Below are 17412 nucleotides of genomic sequence, written 5' to 3' on the forward strand. Positions count from 1 at the left end.
CTCTCAAATCCTTTGTCACATGCACACCGATACTGCTGAAGGGGAAGACTTTGAGAATCAGAGCAAACAGGAGATAATGAGAGGAGAGAGAGTGTTACATGAGAGGACTGACTGGCCAGTGAAGCAAAGGATCAGTACATGACCACAAAACCCCCCCCAAAACCTTAAACAGCATTATGGACTGGCCTTTCGGGGCACCCTCAGCAAAACCTGGCATGATTAACAATGCCCAGTGTTTGTTGGTTCGAGTCTGTCTGTGTGTCTGGCACGTGCATGACAACATGAGAGGGAGAGATGGGGGAGAGCAGGAGTAAGCGCTCAGTTGTCTGACCCTGTGAGCGATTACGCTGAGCTGTAGCTGGACAGTGCATCCGTCTCTCCTATTTCTTTCACTCTCTTTCAATGGTTACATAAAAATTGAGCCAGGGATGCAAAAAAATCCTAAAAACGATCTTGGGCCCACAGTGGAAAAATCAAAACCTCTTTAATTTTTTGGCTCTTCTTTGTGGCCTGCAGTGGCGATCAATCCACAGAAATCGATGTGTTAAGAAGAAGAACTGGTGTGTGATTGACGTGCACTGGAGGGGCAGGGGGTGGTATTGATTATGTGTCCTGACTGTGCATTTGGTACACGAGGCAAGGAAAGCGTGCAATTTAAAATCTGGACCAACAGGAAAAATAACTGTAAAGTAAGCATTAGATGGTAATTACAAGACATTCTTTAGGACACGGCATGTTTCAGGTAAATCACCGGTTCACCCTGTGTTGATGACAATGGTAAGGAAAGTTCAAGCCTGGGCAGGTCCGAGATAAACATACATCTGTGCACACAGTTTTTCCATGTTACTCACTGCTAAAGTGGGAGGAAAAGTGTCAGAAAAGATGTGTTTCGACTCTGTGTAAACATTGGATATAAAGACTGAGTCAACTCGCTGAAAGAAAACCTTGTCATAATGCATGTTACATAATATTTAAGCTGATGTATGATGAAGGAAGTCGTAAAGATGCATAGCACACCCTGTAACCTGATTTAAAGGCCTTTAAATCAGGTTACTATCAATTCCTATTTACATACTGACAGAATCTCCCCTGTTAAAGGTGTATAACAATAATCTTTTATCTGATGAGAACGGTTCTTGTGCCATTTTAGTGTTGATGGACCTCAATCAACCATAACATTCTTTTAAAACATTTGGTGCTTGTGGTCAGTCTACAGGGTCACGTTTTACGTGGGTTTTCCTCATATTTGAAAAATATAGACCTTTTCTGTTCTTGTGGGAAACCCTTATCCCCAGCTTCCGTTAACCTTGGTATCCCTCAAGGATCCGTTTTAGGTCCTCTTTTTTTCATGATATGTGTTACCTCCTTGGCTTCATCTTTCAAAAACACAAAATTGACAATCACTGTTATGCAGATGACACACATTTTTATCTATCTGCCACACCTAAACAGTGACCACTCCATTAGGAACATATTTGACTGTTTGGGTGGTTTGAAATCCTGAATGGCAAAAAAAAATAAAAAATCCTTCAGCTAATGAACTGAAAAACTGAAGTTTTTCTATTCAGCTTGGATTGTTTTTTATCCAGATGTGGACAAACTGTAGTGAAAAATGTTGGGGGTTTTTTAAATGTAGATTTCCTTGTCTTTTAAATTAAATCTGGAAATTTTGTTATGGGAAGCTTTTACCAAATGAGAACCATGACTAAATTAAAACCTGCTTTGACACCAAAAGATTTTGAAACAGTTATCCACACCTTTATTACCTTTTGAGTGTATTACTGGAACTCCCTATAGGATTGCCCAATTCCACTCTCTCTCGCTCTGGTTTGCAGATAATTCAGAATATGGCTGTTTGTCAAGAACACAAAGGATCGTCTCACATAAAAAAAAAAAACATTCTGATGATCCCCAGGCCTTTTGGGAAAATATTCTATAGAATGGAGATATAAAAAAAAAAATAATAATAATTTTGGAAGATTTGTGTTGCGTCACATCTGGCATAAAATTAAAACAGCATTTCATAAAACATAAAAAGAGCAATGCAGCAACATGGTGGTGGTAGTGTGATGGTCTGGGGCTGCATTGTTGCTTCAGGACCTAAACAAAGGCATATTTGATGAAAACATGAACTCTGTTCTCTACCAAACAAATTCTGAAATAGAATGACTGGTCATCACGGGACAATAATCTGAAAAGATACTAGGAAGTCCACCTCTGAATTAATAAAATAAATAAATAAAATAAAGGTTTTGTGGTGGCATAGTGAAAATTTGGACTTAAATCAAATTGACATACTTTAGCATGACCTTAAACAGACTGTTTATGCTCCAAAACTCTACAATTCTGCAAAGAAGTATGAGCCAATTTCCTCCACAGTGATGCAGAGACATGTTTCCAGATATTGCAAATGCTTGACTGCAGTTCTTGTTGCCAAGGTCGGCACAACCATTTATTAGGTTTAGGGGACACATATCAAGACTTTTAAACCATCATTTAAAAACAGCATTTGTATTTATTCTGGCTTTCTTTGTCTAATATCAAAAATATTGAATGATTAAAACATGTTAATGTGACAAATATGCAAAACAAAAATTAAGAAACCAGGAAGAGAGCAAATACTTTTATTGCAATACTTGACACTGCTGCCTGCAATGAATATCTAGACCATGCATGCAGGCACCAGAATGATGAGGAGATAACTTGAATACCTGCAACAAGCAACTTTCTACTGTCTTGTAGAATACTTGCCTTTATTTTTGCCTGCTAGACTTCTTTATGGAGCACAGAAGTATTTTTTATACACAGTCGGTATGTGTTAGTCAGTTTAATGCAGACAAAGAGATGTTAAACAAATGTTAATGTTAAACAAAGGGGTTCTGTATCGGATATGACGTGTGTAAGGTGAAAGTTTGCACGTCTTTTTTATTTAAAAACGCCCTGTATGTAATTATATCCAGGCTTTATGAATAACGTCTGCGCAGCTTTAGTAATAACAAAAGCACAACTCAAACTGGAGCCTACCTAAGGTCAGAGCCAATGAGCGCGGAGCTCGTGCACACCGCGGCCAATGGCTGGTCCCGGGATGCTCGCGCACAACCGTTTGAAGGGCGGTCCTGGGCAGAAAAAGGAAAGTATGGATCTCAGAGCGGCGGAGGTAGTTATTCCCGAAATATATGCAGCGGAGGCGTTTTGGGGGATAAAAGTTAATGAACATATATGTTTTCTTGCTCAGTAAGTAAGCGGGAATTTATTTTACACTCTGTATCTTCATCTTTGCGTTTACACGCAGTTAGGCAACCCGTGTAGTGTGTTTTTGACTGATTAGCTGGGGACTATCAATACCTTCATGGCTCTGATCGCGACTGACCAGAGCTGCAAGCTGAACGGGACTTCAGTGATTTACGGCAGAGCTGGTTCGAGGAAAGAGGTGTTTCGGGGACCCGCGGACGGCTTTAAAACTGCCAAAATGCAGCCCAAAGAAAGTGAGTATTCAACAGATGGTTTGCCCAAAGCCTTTCTGCACAGCCTGAGGACCCTCTTTGACATTTTGGATGACGGTGGTCGGGGCTACGTCCATATCTCAGAGATCGAGAGCCGCTGGCAGGGCGCAGACACTCGGGACCTGCCAGGCGGAGTGCTGGGCTGCCTCAGGAGGGTCACACCACCGCACGGCTGCCTCACTTTTGAGCGCTTTGTTGCCGGGCTCCGGTACTCCATGCTCAACCCGGAGAACAGCTCCAACTTTAAGGCCCAGGCGGCCGTGCACCCGCAGCAGGCTCCGAAGCAGCACCACAAACTCGCACCACTGTCCAAATGCAATGTCGGGACTCGGGTTGAGAACAAGGTCCGCCCGCTGGGGCCGAGTAACGTAACGAACACCCAGCAGCACCGGGCACCCCCTCAGCACAACCGGGCCAGGCCGGAGGAAGGGTCCGGGTACCCGGCGTGTGGACCGGCGCGGTACAGCGCGGGCCTCGATAGACCCGGGCGGAGTTTGGAGCGGATTCCCGTCGCTCCAGAGGGTGGGTGTTACCGCACCGACACGAGCCATGTTACCAACCCGAGCCATGTTACCAACCCGGCACAGCACCAGCAGAGCAGGGGCAGGTCCATTGAGTCGCTGGCATTGGAGTCTCCACAGCTCCAGAGACCAAGTAAGTGCCACTAGAAAACTGCAAGTGTGTGAGGGGGCAGCGAGTTCATGCAGGACTCATTATGTCATCATTTATAACAGCAACTCATAACTGCTCACTGAAAACAGATCCATATTTGCTCAGTTATGGATCTGTTTCTCATGCTCAGATGCAAAGACTCACAATATGCTGCTTTCATGTAATTATATGAAATTCCGCGACCTCTGAAATTTCTAGCCAGAGCGATGAATCTTTCAAAGTGTTAATAACTTACTAATAAATGCCAGACATAATTATCAAAGTCCAGTATGATGGCTTTAAATTAGTCTGACTGGCAGAGATTGATCTGAGGTCTGTAAAACAAAGACATTTCTGGCATTTCTTAACCAAAATTAACAATCATTTATTAATGTGCTCGCAGATATTTTGGGGGGCGCATTAACTAAATCGATTTTTATTGTTCCAAAACTAAAGCATCTAATCTGCATCTGAGAAGCTGCTAATTAAGAACACCAGGGCTCAGAAGTAATGACACTAAATTTCTGTGATGAGTCCTTACATTGCATGCATAACCTGAGCTGATATGTCCACTGCAGTCCTACGCTCTTCATTCCCCTATTATAATTTGACTGGGGCTACTGAACCGTGATGTCCACACAAGTGCACAATATCTTCAGAGTTTCTTGCAAGTCACTGTTTGTTATTCAGCTGGGGTTTTTCACATGTGAAAAAAGGGAACATTGAAGAGAGTCCAGTAACAGTCTCTGGGATTTTGATAGCACGTTATGGCATTATGTCATGGCTTAAACAGAGGGTCTGCTGCAGTCACGAGTGCTTAGTTGAATAATTGCCATCGTTAACCCTAAGATAGGTCAGAGATTATGTTAGAAACTACAGAGATTTAGAGTTTCATTCGAGTCTTCAGTATTTAGCTTTCTGGTCTTACACCACTACTGTGGTGAAGTTCTTAAATATATACATGCTGTCATATATGGAATGACAGTTCTTTTTTGCCCTTTCATATAGTCACATACACTCAGCTTGAGTCTGTTCGAGTTTGCATCATATCTGTACACTCAGGCCTGTGCGGAGCTACAATAAGAGTGACACTCTTGCCATCTCTCTGTTGAGCCCACAGGGCTTTAGTTGCATATACCATTTGAGAACAGTGTGAATTCTGATTTTCACTCATGCTCAGATGCAAAGACTCACATACGTCTATTCTGCTTTTTGTCTTTTGTGGCGCTGTGATTAAATGAAATCGAGGGAAACCCTTACATTTTAAACAGCATTGTTCTTCCAGCTTTGTGACCCCACCTCTGGGATGAACTGGAATTAGGTGCTGACTACGATCCGGATTCCAAAATCAGCAAAAGTTTGCATGCTGATATAATGGCGCATTAATGGCAGAAATGTTAAAGCATCAAAGCAAGAGTGTGCAGCTTATGTGTCCACACACTTTGGGGCATAATACAGACTGACCAGCAGTGTTCATGCTGTAATCTCTCACATGCAGCCAAACCCTGTTGGATTAGTCCAGATTACAGCACACAGGCCAGGACTTTCTGAATCACGGCAGCAGTGAAATCCTCCTCAACGCTGTGAACTTCATCACATATCCCAGACACTCACTCTGTCTTTCTCTGTCTCCTGGTTTAGTGAAAGCTGTGCACTCTAATCTAAAAATCTGATGATGATAAAATACCACAGAGTACCACTGAGATGTGGTACATATAGATTTTGAATAGTTTGGAGATAGTGCCCACTTAACGTGAACCTGCATGTACTTCAGCTGTGACAGCATGATCTTGGAAAGAGGAAAACATTCACTTAACTCCACATTCATAGGTATAGAGGCCAGGAGAAGAGTTAAAGTAGATGTGGGCAAAAGAATAAGGATGATTTTTAATTAGATTAGACTGATACCAGCGCTGCTGTCGAATCAGTTCACAGCTTTGATTCTTTATTGATTCGCTCACTGATTCCTGATTATTATTCATGTGGAAAAAAGCAGGCCTGTGCAGATTCAGTGTCAGTGATGCAAGAGTTTCATTAACTCTCTGTCTGAATGGAGTGTAGAAACAGTATTTTAAAAAAAAGGGCTTGACTGCCTCAAGTTTGACATCACTGTTTTGCAATTTGCTACTGTTAGACAAACATTCAAGCATTGGTGAAAGAATGTGATACACCTCAAGGGAAGAGATTGTGACGGATTAGACAATCTGGAACCAGTTTGCAACCTGAACCGCTTCTCTGTCACTGCAGAGAAACCTTGTTAGATCTATAGAGTAACTGGAAGCAGATCTACACCTGCTTGGACTGAAATCAAAGTCTGTCCCTTTTTTTTAAGAAATAATCCTAACCCGATGTCTTCTGTCAGTCCTTCCCTTGTTAAACATTAAAGTGCTGCACACTGCTGGCTTTAGAAGCACCAACAAGGCTCAGGAAACAGCTCAGATGCTTTACATCCCTATAAGCATTCACACAAGGGACAATGACCATATGCACACTTTAAAATAAAACAGAAAATAGAAATGCTGCCACATCAGTGCACATTTACAGAGTGCAGCTCCCTCCTGTGGTAAAAACTGGCAGCCCAAATACATCAGTTCAAGCATTTTCTTACTCTTTGTGAACTGTTAGAGTAACATGCATTCTCATATGCGACGTTTTTCATCTGAAAGTACTTTGGAAATCAGAGTATGACAAACAATTAAATAAATTAATTAAAAAAATCTTTTAAAATAACTGGAAAAAAGCAGCCAGTGTCCAAAGAAAACATTTGATTTGAAAGACCTTCAAATAGCCTGAAGAGATATTGCTCAAGACAACAAAAAATTACAAGAAAGTTTCCTAGAAAGAAATGAGGAGTGGCTCAAGAGGAACAGAGTGTTGGTGTGACAGAGGAGGATGCTGAGGATAGTGTGAGATGGAGGCAGATGATCCATTGTGGCGACCCTTAAAGCGAGCAGCCAAAAGAAGAATAATTATAGAAGTATGTCATAGTGCAGCAAAGAATAGGAGTATTTTTACTTTACTGTGCAAGATTGTCACTTTTTCAAATGTTTTTACAGCACAGTGTATTGTGTTTTTAATCCACTGTCATCAGGAATAACCGAGTGCACGCCAGACTGCATTGCTATGCTGAAACTGTCTGTTTCACGTTTGTCTAGGTGTTGTGAAATCAGGTTTGCCGAGGTCTCAAAGTGAATCAGCTACAGGATTTACCGGCGGCTCAAGGAGACACGGGCGGAGCCGGGAAGAGCAGAGGAGGCATACCATTTCCAATGGAGTGGATTACGGAATGGTTGGTGAATGAAAAGCAGACAAACACATTCGTTTCAGGTTTTTATGAAGTTACCATGCAAACGGGAATAAACAGACCAGCTGGAAAATGTTACATGTTTAAGCCTGTTTGGAAAAGCAAAGATAAGTTAAGCAGTGACCCTTAAGCCATATACACGTTGTAGTTTAGCAGGCGGCCCTTTTCACTGTTTTATTTGTGCTGGAGTTTCATAGAGAGACTGAGGCCTGTGTGGAAACTTAATGAAAAACAGACAAATATCTATTTTGACAAGTTTAGAAAACATTTCCAGAGCAGGCTCTATTCTGCTTCACCTCCTATTGGCCCACACATTCCCCTCCCATCCCTCTGCCCCCCTGCCTCCCCCTCTGACTTCGCCCCTCCCACCCTCTGGTCCAGCGCTCGCTCTCCCTCTCTCCCCCTGCCTCAACGTTTTCCACTCTTTCCAGCTCACCTCTTCTCCCTCTTCCTTTTGCGTGTTTTTGTCAGCGTCTCCGTGTCTTTCTTTTTCCCCTGGCCTCTGTGTCTGGAGAAATTTACTGACCGGCTCCCCTCCTTCTTCCTCTATCCCAGCCCCTTTCCTCCTCCTCCCCTCACTCCCCTCTGTCCCTCCCACCCCAGGCCGGCTTGGCCCGCTGCTGCCCTGATGGTAGTGAGCCGAGTTGGGCCCAGGGGCCTAGTAGAAGTAGAGGACTCGCTTGGCAGGCCTGGCCCAGCTTTAACGGCTGTGTGGGTGGCCTACACTACCGTCTTCATCCCCCTCAGCAGTAGCCTCTACAGCAGCAAGGCCCTGCACTTTTTCCTCTGGGTGAGTAGGTTGAGAGGGATGGAGAAGGAGAGGGAGAGATAGCCTCTATCCTCTTTGACTATCTGTGAGATGGTTTTGTAAAGAAAAGGTTACACTGTTGAAGATTTTGTATTGGTATTTAATTGTGTCAGCGTCAGTAAAGATTTCCCAGTAGCTTTTTGATGTATGAGCTGAAATGGACAGTAGAAATTAACGATTTGTACTTATGAGGTTTTTCTTTGTGCCCAAAATTGTGAGAAAGTTACAAAGTAACAAAGATTTTTTTTGGTGGTTACAGTGTCTCCATTGTGAGGATTTGATACAGTTTGAGTGTAAGTTTGACTTTTTGGGTTATGATTTTTAAAAAAAAGTCTCTAAGAAGTCTGATTAATTAAAGAAAATGTAACTAAATGATGTGAGTTAGCTGATTGACAGCATGCCATTTTAAACCATTTCTTCACCAATGTATGCACTTCCTGCCTTAGTTTCTTTAATATTCAGGTATATTAAATATGTCAGGAAAGGAGACTTGCCAATTAATCAAATGATCAGAATAAGTCTTCATAAATATCCTTGTTTTTATCACTTTTAGCTTGAAAACACCTTGTGTTCTTTGAATCAGTTTGGTATCTAATCTGTGCTTTTGTGTGCATTCATGACAGCACGGAAGCACAAGTCTTCCATAACCCTTTAAGCTTTTTGCTGTTCTACTTCTTCTGTGAGTATTTTCTCTTTTTTGCACCCTTTGGGAGATTTGATACTGGTGCTTCATTCTAAACATGGACTCCCCCCTCCGACCATTTCATTATCAGAGGCCCCCTCCTCTCCTCTTCATTTGTGAACACTCTCACTTTAGTGTGAGTGAGAGTGAGTTTTGGTGAAGGATTTTAGTGTGTTGTCAGGCAGTGTTTCCCGCATGTTTACTGGTGTATGAGCGATGATCTGTGGAATGTAGGGAGCTGTGCAGGGTTGGCTGGATGGATGGAGCCATGGGTGGATAGATAGACATAGATGACACACCAGGTGGCTGAATGCCAACAGTGAGGCCTTGACTGTGGCTGCTTGCTGCATGGACAGCCTGGTCAGCACAACTCATTGCAGCCTTGCTGGGCTGCAAACACACACACACACAAACATGCTTTTTCTCTCACACATCTCTTCCTCTCTGTCTCTCTTTCACAAACACTGGGGTGGCCATAGCTGAAGTGCTGTTTACCCCATTCTTAGGTTGCTGTGCGGTTGCCATAGGGCTGGGGGTGATTGCTCCTCTAAACATTGTTCATGATGGGAGAGAGTCCCACACAATTGGTGTGGCGCTATTGTCTCAGCCAGCACAAAAGAGCGTGCTGCGGATGCCCTTGTGAAAGGACTGGAGTTTGTCTACCATGCAGAGTGCTGGCAAAAAAATAAAAATAAATCAGTGATTAGATTTCATCTTGATTCGAAAGCGCACTTAGTGATGTCACGAAACTTAAATGTTTTCATTCATTAGAGTCTCAGTGGGGAATCTATCCAGAAATTAACTTCAGGCGAGTTTGGTTTAGGTTCTTAACCAAGCTTTTCTCTTCCTCTTTCTTTTCACTCTCCTACATCTGCTTTTCAATTTCAACTCACGCAGTTGAAGCAAATGAAAGAGCTGGAGCAGGAGAAGGATTCCCTGCTGGCGGGCCTGGAAGTGGTGGAGCGGGCCCGAGAATGGTACCAGGACCAAATCCACAATGTCACAGAGAGACAGCGGCACATCGGCCAAAGCTCACACTGTGCGGTCAGTTCAAACACTACTGTGAAACAGCTACAATGTGTGATATGCATTTAAAATAAAACTTATAGACCATGTTGCATCACAAGACGGTGCTTCTGAAATATCTAGAATAAGGACTAATTGTTTAAAACAATTATAAATTGTTAGTCTGTGAAATGAATGAAAACACTAAGAATGAGGCTGCGACTGTCTCAGTAATTTGTTGTGATATTGCATTCAGTGTGAACTGGAGGTTGCACGGTTTGAGTGCTCTTCGTGAAAATTGAAGTAGGCAATATGTTTTGTTTTATTTTATTTTTTTTAAATTAACACAAGTTGCCCAACAGGGATCTACGACCGTGCACTATTTCAGGCTTTAGAAAATCTAGTTAATTATGGGTGACTTTAGGGAATCACATTTCTTAAAAGATCAGCTGAATATTATGAAGCATTAGAAAAAGTACAAAAGGCTGTATTCTATCATTGTAAAGTCTTTACCTTTCAATATAAAGCACCTTAAGGCAACTCCTGTGATTTCATGATATGAATAAAAATGTGAATATAAATAATAGACATGGTGATGGAGCTGATTAAAGAGAAGACTTTCATGTCAGAAAGTTGGGTTTGAAATGTTGTATTTATTTGTTTTTTTAATTGAAGGGCTTATAGTAATCTGCAGGATGATGGTGGAGTCTTTATTTTCTTATTTCTGCCTACTGCAGCTTTGATATGATTTGACTTTGCTTCAAATCAGTTATTAATTAATCAACTTTGCTCACCTCGTGTCACAGAAGTATGACATTTTTTCAGTCATTTATATAGACTGTATATAAAAGATGGATGTGGCTAACATCTGATCCTTTTTTGAAGTCACTAATTTAGTAGTGCATTGTTAGTCACAGAGTAAAAGAAAGTGCTTACCAAGGTTATTATCGTTAACGAAAACTAACGAAATAACGAAAACTAGAAGTGAAAAAACATTTTCGTTAACGGAAATAAAAATAAAAACAAAAAAAGGAAAACTAACTAAAACTGTAATGAGTGTTCACAAAACTAACTAAAATTAACTGAATTTATAGCAAAAATGTGTTTAGTTTTCATTGATGTGTGCGTGTCATACAATAGTCAAGGGTGAAAATGAAGTTTAGTTTCTTGCTGTGTCTCATTATGCCAGCAGGTGGCAGTACGTTAGTCGAGTCGTCTGTGTTGCTGCTCCGTCCACGCGCAGAATCATGTCAGGAAAAGTCGGGAGAAAACGCCAGAGTCCAATTTGGGATTACTTTGAATATGACTGTGTTTTGGATAAAGCAATTGTCTTGTAGTGGAAAGAGACAAATTATGAGGGACATTTCTAAAGGGGAAAAAAATCCCACAAACCTTAAAGTGCACTTGAAAAGCTCACACAAGAAGGCTAACCTAGCTTACCTTGAGAAGGTAAGGGAGCGCACTCAAACCTCATCCCCAGAAAACAGAAGCTAACCCCAGGCAGGCAGCGTGATGCATCCCGAGACAACAGGACGGGGATATCTACATAACTGTGTGAGTCAATTGCCTTCAAAAGGTTTATCAATTCACTTGAACCAAAATTACGAACACCCGGTGCTGCAAGAGTTAAGTCTCATTGGGGCCAAGATATAAATTTTATATTTGCCTGGTATCAATGGTTGTTCATCTGCCTTTATTTATTTATTTATTTAAAGAACCCATAGGTGGGAATGTGAGTTGTCTGTCTCTGCGTGTTAGCCCTGCGACAGACAGGCGACCTGTCCAGAGTGCAGGGTATGGTAGCTGGAATAGCAACATACCCAAGGATAAGCAGAAGAGCATGACTGATATGATGAAACTGGGATTTTGTTGCACTTAATTATTGCAAACACAACTAAAACTATAACTGAAACTAATCAAAACTAAACTGAAACTAAGGATTTTCAAAAAAATAAAAACTAAACTAAACTAGCAAACAATTGGTAAAAACTAATTAAAACTGATATAAAATTGAAAATCTGAAGTCAAAACTAAATAAAAATAAAAACTAATGAAAATTGCAAAACTATTAAAACCCTGGTGCTTACTGAGCAAATAAATCAAAGTCACTTTCACAGTGGTAGGCTGTAATGGTACTGGAGGTGGGGTGAGGGGTCATTTAAAAGTTTTTTTTTAAAAATATAATAATAACAACAACAACAACAACAACAACAACAATAATATGAATAATAAAATATATAAGATTATATAAGAATTTAAGATTTAAAAAAATATATAAATACAAAGGAATTCATAATGTTAAAAATGGCAACTTAAAAAAAACTAGTAGCACAAGCTGATATATACATATATACATTTTTCCCCCATTATGTTTTTCTTTTGAAATCCTGGGGGGAAAAAAACGTTAGTATCTAAAAGTGATTTTTCATTTTTCTGACCAATTTTTGATCTTAAACTTGTCTTATCTTTTGTTATTAGCTTGAAAGAAATTTAAATGGGAAAGTAAGGCTGTTGATGGAAAATCATCAGGATTAATGAATGAGGACACATAGGAAATGCTTTATTTTCCACAGAGTCTCAGTTTTAAGGTTGGGCGGATTAAGCAGTGTGAAGTTTGGGAATGGCTGCTACATACAAAAAGAAGTGACCCCCTGCTGGCCATTAGAAAGAATGCAGGTTTAAGGCACTACTTCCATCTTTTATATACAACTTTCTGCTATAGCCTTTCCAGTCACTGCTTGTAAATGTGAGCGAGAAATGCAGGAAACTGATAATTTAAGGGCAGGAGAAGAGTAATTCAGTTACCTCAGACAAAATAAAAATATGTAACAAGGCTTGGTTTATGTCTCTGCAACTGTTTTTCAAGCACTTTTACCTGATTGGACACAATTTTTGACCTGAGCTTACAAATGCTTTGTCAAGTCACCATCCCAGCTTGCCATGGGATCTTTCTTTCTCTTGATGCTTGAATGTCACCCTGATCGTTTTTTCATGCTCTCTCGTTTGCAGGATTTTTTCACAGAAGCCAATCAGAGTCGCATGAATGCTCTCATTCCCAAATTACAAGAAGCCAACCGCTGCCTTAATGAGCTTATTTCCTGCACGGGAATGGTGAGTTTATCTTTTGTTTTTCTTTGTTTTAGGATTTAAGCAGAGTCAGGCATTGCTAATGATTTGGGATTTATTAGTGTAATCTAATTACAACCCCTAAGTTTGGATTTAAACTTTTCTCGACCTTTTCAAAATGTCCAATAGCCAGAACATGCTTAGCACGCCCAGCTCCTGAGGAACTCTTTATGTGGGGTTTCAATATTGTCTTTCTCTGTTGTCTGTAGATAAAGTGCAATGTCAGCTTGTGTAAATTGTGTAATGTTGTAATGTATGTGTTTGTAATAAGCCAACCACAACCCTACCAGGCCTGAATATTTGCTACTCTAATGAAAGACTTGGGGTTAAGAATCAGCATTTTTTAGAATAAAATCCCCGAGAGTCACAAAACCTGAGAAACAGTATGCTTATAATCATTTAGCTGTAATAAAGCACGTGGGTCTCGGCATTATCAGAGTTTTATTAAATGACATTAAATGAAAGAAATTAAATAAAAATAAGTGGAATGTATTTAAAACCTAATTTTGTCCTACTCAGAGTATCTCTTTTCTTTTTGTTACCTGGAAATGTTGAATGCAGTAAATATTTCTCAAAATAATAATAAATAGCCTGAAGCAGGCAAAGCAGTTAAAGGGAAGCCAGGTTAATGTTCAACATGTTAATTTTGTTACTCTGTGACACACTGTGGCAGAGCTGAAGTGTAACAGGTTCCTGTTCGTTTCTTAGCAGCCATTTCCTTCCAGCGGCGCTCAGACAGCAGCTCTCTCAGCTAACGCCCAGCCTCCTGCTCCAGCTCCTCCACAAGCCATTCAGAGACTGAAGGACCAGAACCGCCTCCTCACGCAGGTTTTATATATTTAATCTGTCACCAATAACCAACCAAACATACTGTTTGTTTGTTTTTTTTAAGCCTGCACACTTATTTTCTCTTCTACCTTTTCTTTAAGGAGGTGACGGAGAAAAGCGAGCGGATCACCCAGCTGGAGCAGGAGAAGTCTGCTTTGATAAAGCAGCTTTTTGAGGCCCGAGCCCGCAGTGCACAAGACACAAGCACCTTGGATTCCACCTTTATCTGAAAAAAAAAAGAAATAAAAAAGAAACTCCACCCAACACCAAACGTCAGCTAGGAGACAACACGATGATGTCATATCAGCACGCCGGTAATCTGAAACTGACTCCTGTTTACCCAGCTGCCCGTTCAGGACAGTGATGCACATTTAGCCATAAATGCGAGCACTCCAACCCAAATCAAACCACGCACTGCTGCTAGATGCAAGCGCTCCTGATCCTAACCCTGATCTTGTCTAAATCCGTTTTCTTTTTTTTTCTTTTTTTACTTCTCGTTGTACGAGTACTGCAGTAACACTCCTGGTAGGGTTAGAAACTTGAGGCTCATGGTCCCATCACTCCATTTCTTGCAGGATTAGAGGATCTCCACTGCACAACAAACAAATAACGAGAACGTTTACATTCACCGGGAGTCCACCATCGCTCCTTAAGTAGCGGTTTGAGAAGCTATTGGACAGTGGAAGTGGCAGGGAGGAGACATTTCTCTTGGAATAAAACGCCATACTCTTAAACAAGGAAAACAAATCATTAGCTGGATACACTTGCTGTGACCTACATACATTTTTTTTTTAAGTTTGGTACTTTTATTTCAATCTGTATAAGAAACACTGTGTCCCCGACTTTCAGTATTTCTCCCCTTTGATGTAAATGAATCCTTAATAGCACGTTTCCCTGATTTCAAAAGCTGACAGAGATGAATTAATGAAAGAGCGGTTTGTATTTCATAGTAGCATGTTAAATGTTCCTCAATTTTTGAATGTTATTATCTTTTTTTAAAGACTGGAGAAAAAAAATATGGAAGGATAGCCTACTATCCAATGAGAGGCAGAGGTGGATTAGGGAAATTTGGAAGTTTGCATGTGGAAGAAAGCTGCGGAGCATGAACGTAGTAGATGGTGAATGTTTCGGAAAAGCTGCTGCCCGAAAAAAACCCAGTAATACAGATAAACAAAAGAAGCACTGATCACTTCGATACAATGGAGTGTTCTGTTGGGAAATATTATTCCCTAGAATTTGCGCTGGTGTTGCTTTGACTTATAACATTTGCTTAAACACTCCTGATGGTCAAACTGATAGCAGCAGCCTGCCACCCTGCGAACGCAGCTGAAGAGAATGGCAGACATCTGGCTTCCAGCCTCGCTGATGCAGGACAAGCTAGGGCTGTGCGATATGACCAAAATCTCATATCCCAATATAAGAATTCTATCGTCCGATAACGATATAAATCACAAAAATGTAACATTTTCTGTAAATTCTGTGAATCTCGGGCGGCTCGACTTGCGGGAAGTGTTTCCAGCTGCGCGTCATGTAGCTGGAGTCGAGTGTTTTAACCGATGCATGAAACGATACATTTTTAGACATAAGTTGTAAAGGCCGCCGTTTTCTTTGTGAGTATTTATTACACGGCGTGCTGCGGGGAAAAGCCTGTTCTAACGTTTGAGTCTACGGTTTAGTTTTTAGCACCTGGCGGCTCTTTTTTACTTCTCATCCGTAAATAATCTGCTCTTTCACGTGATTCAGTTTATTTTGAAAAGTCTCAACAGGATATTGAGCTTTATTGTGAAAGGTTTATGTGGAACATAAACAAGCGGACACGCGATGCTGTTACCGTCGTTGTTGTTAACCACAACGCATAAAAACAGGCGCTTGTCCGTCCGTAGTGTGGTTATATTACATATAAGATAAAGAGAGAACTTTAAGAAATTAATATAGCCACAACAGTGACCATCAAAATGATGAAAAAATATTGCCGTAAAGTTTATTTTGCGACACCACGAAACAAACGATAGCGTAAAATGAAACGATAGATGTTTTTATATCGTCATCCGATATATATCGTTATATCGAACAGCCCTAGGACAACTTGATCCACAGAGGCTCAAACGATCTGGTGCCAGACACCACAGGACACCCCTGGAGGACCTGCCTCGATGACCTGAGGGATCAGATTTTAGGATTTAGAAGCCAGGTGGGGGAACTATACTAAATCACTCTATTCTCTGAAAAGATTTCACTTTGAATCTTAAAGATTAAAACGCTAGCACAGATGTGAAAACCCTGTTTTGTCCTGTTATGTTTCCCCTTTTACCAGCAGTCTGCAAGTTTACAGGAGTACTGTTTAGTTTGTGGGTGGAAATAGAAATAATTAAACACATTATGGTTTAATAGCAACTGTATGGTACTGCTGGGATGTCTGCGTATAACAGTTTCTGTGCCGTGTGGGTGTCCAGCCCCAACTTGTTTGATTGTATGTTTCTTGCTGCTCAAACTGCATGATGTGTGAAACTCTTTTTCCTTCTGCTTTCTATTGAGAGGACTTCAGGTTAAATGTCAGAAATAAACATGACAGCGATGACACTGGTTCTGTGGTTCTTCGAGATGCATTTTCCCACAAGCTTTGCTGACGCTAAACACTTAAATTAAAGAATAAACATTATAAAAACAGCACAATATGACACAAACGAATGATAGTTGTTTGAATCTGAGCTCTTTTCATATCGATTATCTTTCAGTGTGAACAAAGCTTATTTAAAAGAAATGTGGATGCTGATGCAAACGCAATATCAGCTAGTCTCTATATCAGAAAAGATGAGCAGCTCTGTGGTCTTGCTTCTCTTTTTCTGCTCCCACATTTTGATGCAGTTTGCTAGTCACGAACTGCAATTGCAATTTACACGACAAAGCAGTTAAATATCTTTACAAAAGAAAAACTCAAGTAGAACTGATATTCAAGGATAATCTGACCCGTTTAGCTCTGCTGTGAATTGTGCTGTTAATTCTGGTCATAATTCCAGGAGATTTCCCTTGTTGGCTGTTAGTGATGATTACCTGATGTAATTAATGCAACACATTTGCACTTCTCCCACAGATGGCAACAACTCACTGCCTTTATGCATGTAGACACGATCCAGATGATCTGCTGAAGTTTAAACTGAACTTCAGAATAGGGAAGAAAGAGGATTTAAGTGACTTTAAATGGGGTGTGTTTTTTTTTTTTCTGGTTTCTGGTGTTTATTTGGATGGTAGGGTCAGAATTTGTTGCACCGTACATGAATATTTAGGTTTGTGGTGCTGTAATGGTGTGGCAGATATTTTCTTGGCGCACTTTGGACCCCTTGGGACCAACTGAGCATCATTTAAAGGAACCTAATCCAAGGGAGGAACCATTGTTGTGTCTACACATAACTTTGGTACTAGCAGCCTGTTGCAAAAATGCATGATTTATTTCCATGTCTTTAGTTCAATCTGCAAAAAATGCCAAAGATAGCACAGTTTGACAGGC

At 40.7% G+C, this 17412-nt stretch overlaps 1 protein-coding gene across 2 annotated transcripts; it reads left to right on the forward strand.

Annotated features, from left to right (window-relative positions):
* The first annotated feature begins 3123 nt into the window (after nucleotides 1-3123).
* Nucleotides 3124-16485, forward strand: sapcd2 (suppressor APC domain containing 2). 2 transcript variants are annotated; one of them, XM_026173752.2, is made up of 6 exons: nucleotides 3124-4157; nucleotides 7310-7443; nucleotides 9846-9992; nucleotides 12963-13064; nucleotides 13788-13907; nucleotides 14009-16485. In XM_026173752.2, the coding sequence occupies exons 1-6, from the start codon at nucleotides 3350-3352 to the stop codon at nucleotides 14135-14137; spliced, it is 1440 nt and encodes a 479-aa protein (XP_026029537.2). In that variant the 5' UTR covers nucleotides 3124-3349; the 3' UTR covers nucleotides 14138-16485. The 2 variants fall into 2 exon arrangements, with proteins under 2 accessions (XP_026029537.2, XP_026029538.2); XM_026173753.2 differs by having other exon boundaries at nucleotides 13791-13907.
* Nucleotides 16486-17412: the final 927 nt, after the last annotated feature.

The sequence above is a fragment of the Astatotilapia calliptera genome, chromosome 7, assembly GCF_964374335.1.
Source record: "Astatotilapia calliptera chromosome 7, fAstCal68.1, whole genome shotgun sequence".
NCBI classification, from domain to species: domain Eukaryota; kingdom Metazoa; phylum Chordata; class Actinopteri; order Cichliformes; family Cichlidae; genus Astatotilapia; species Astatotilapia calliptera.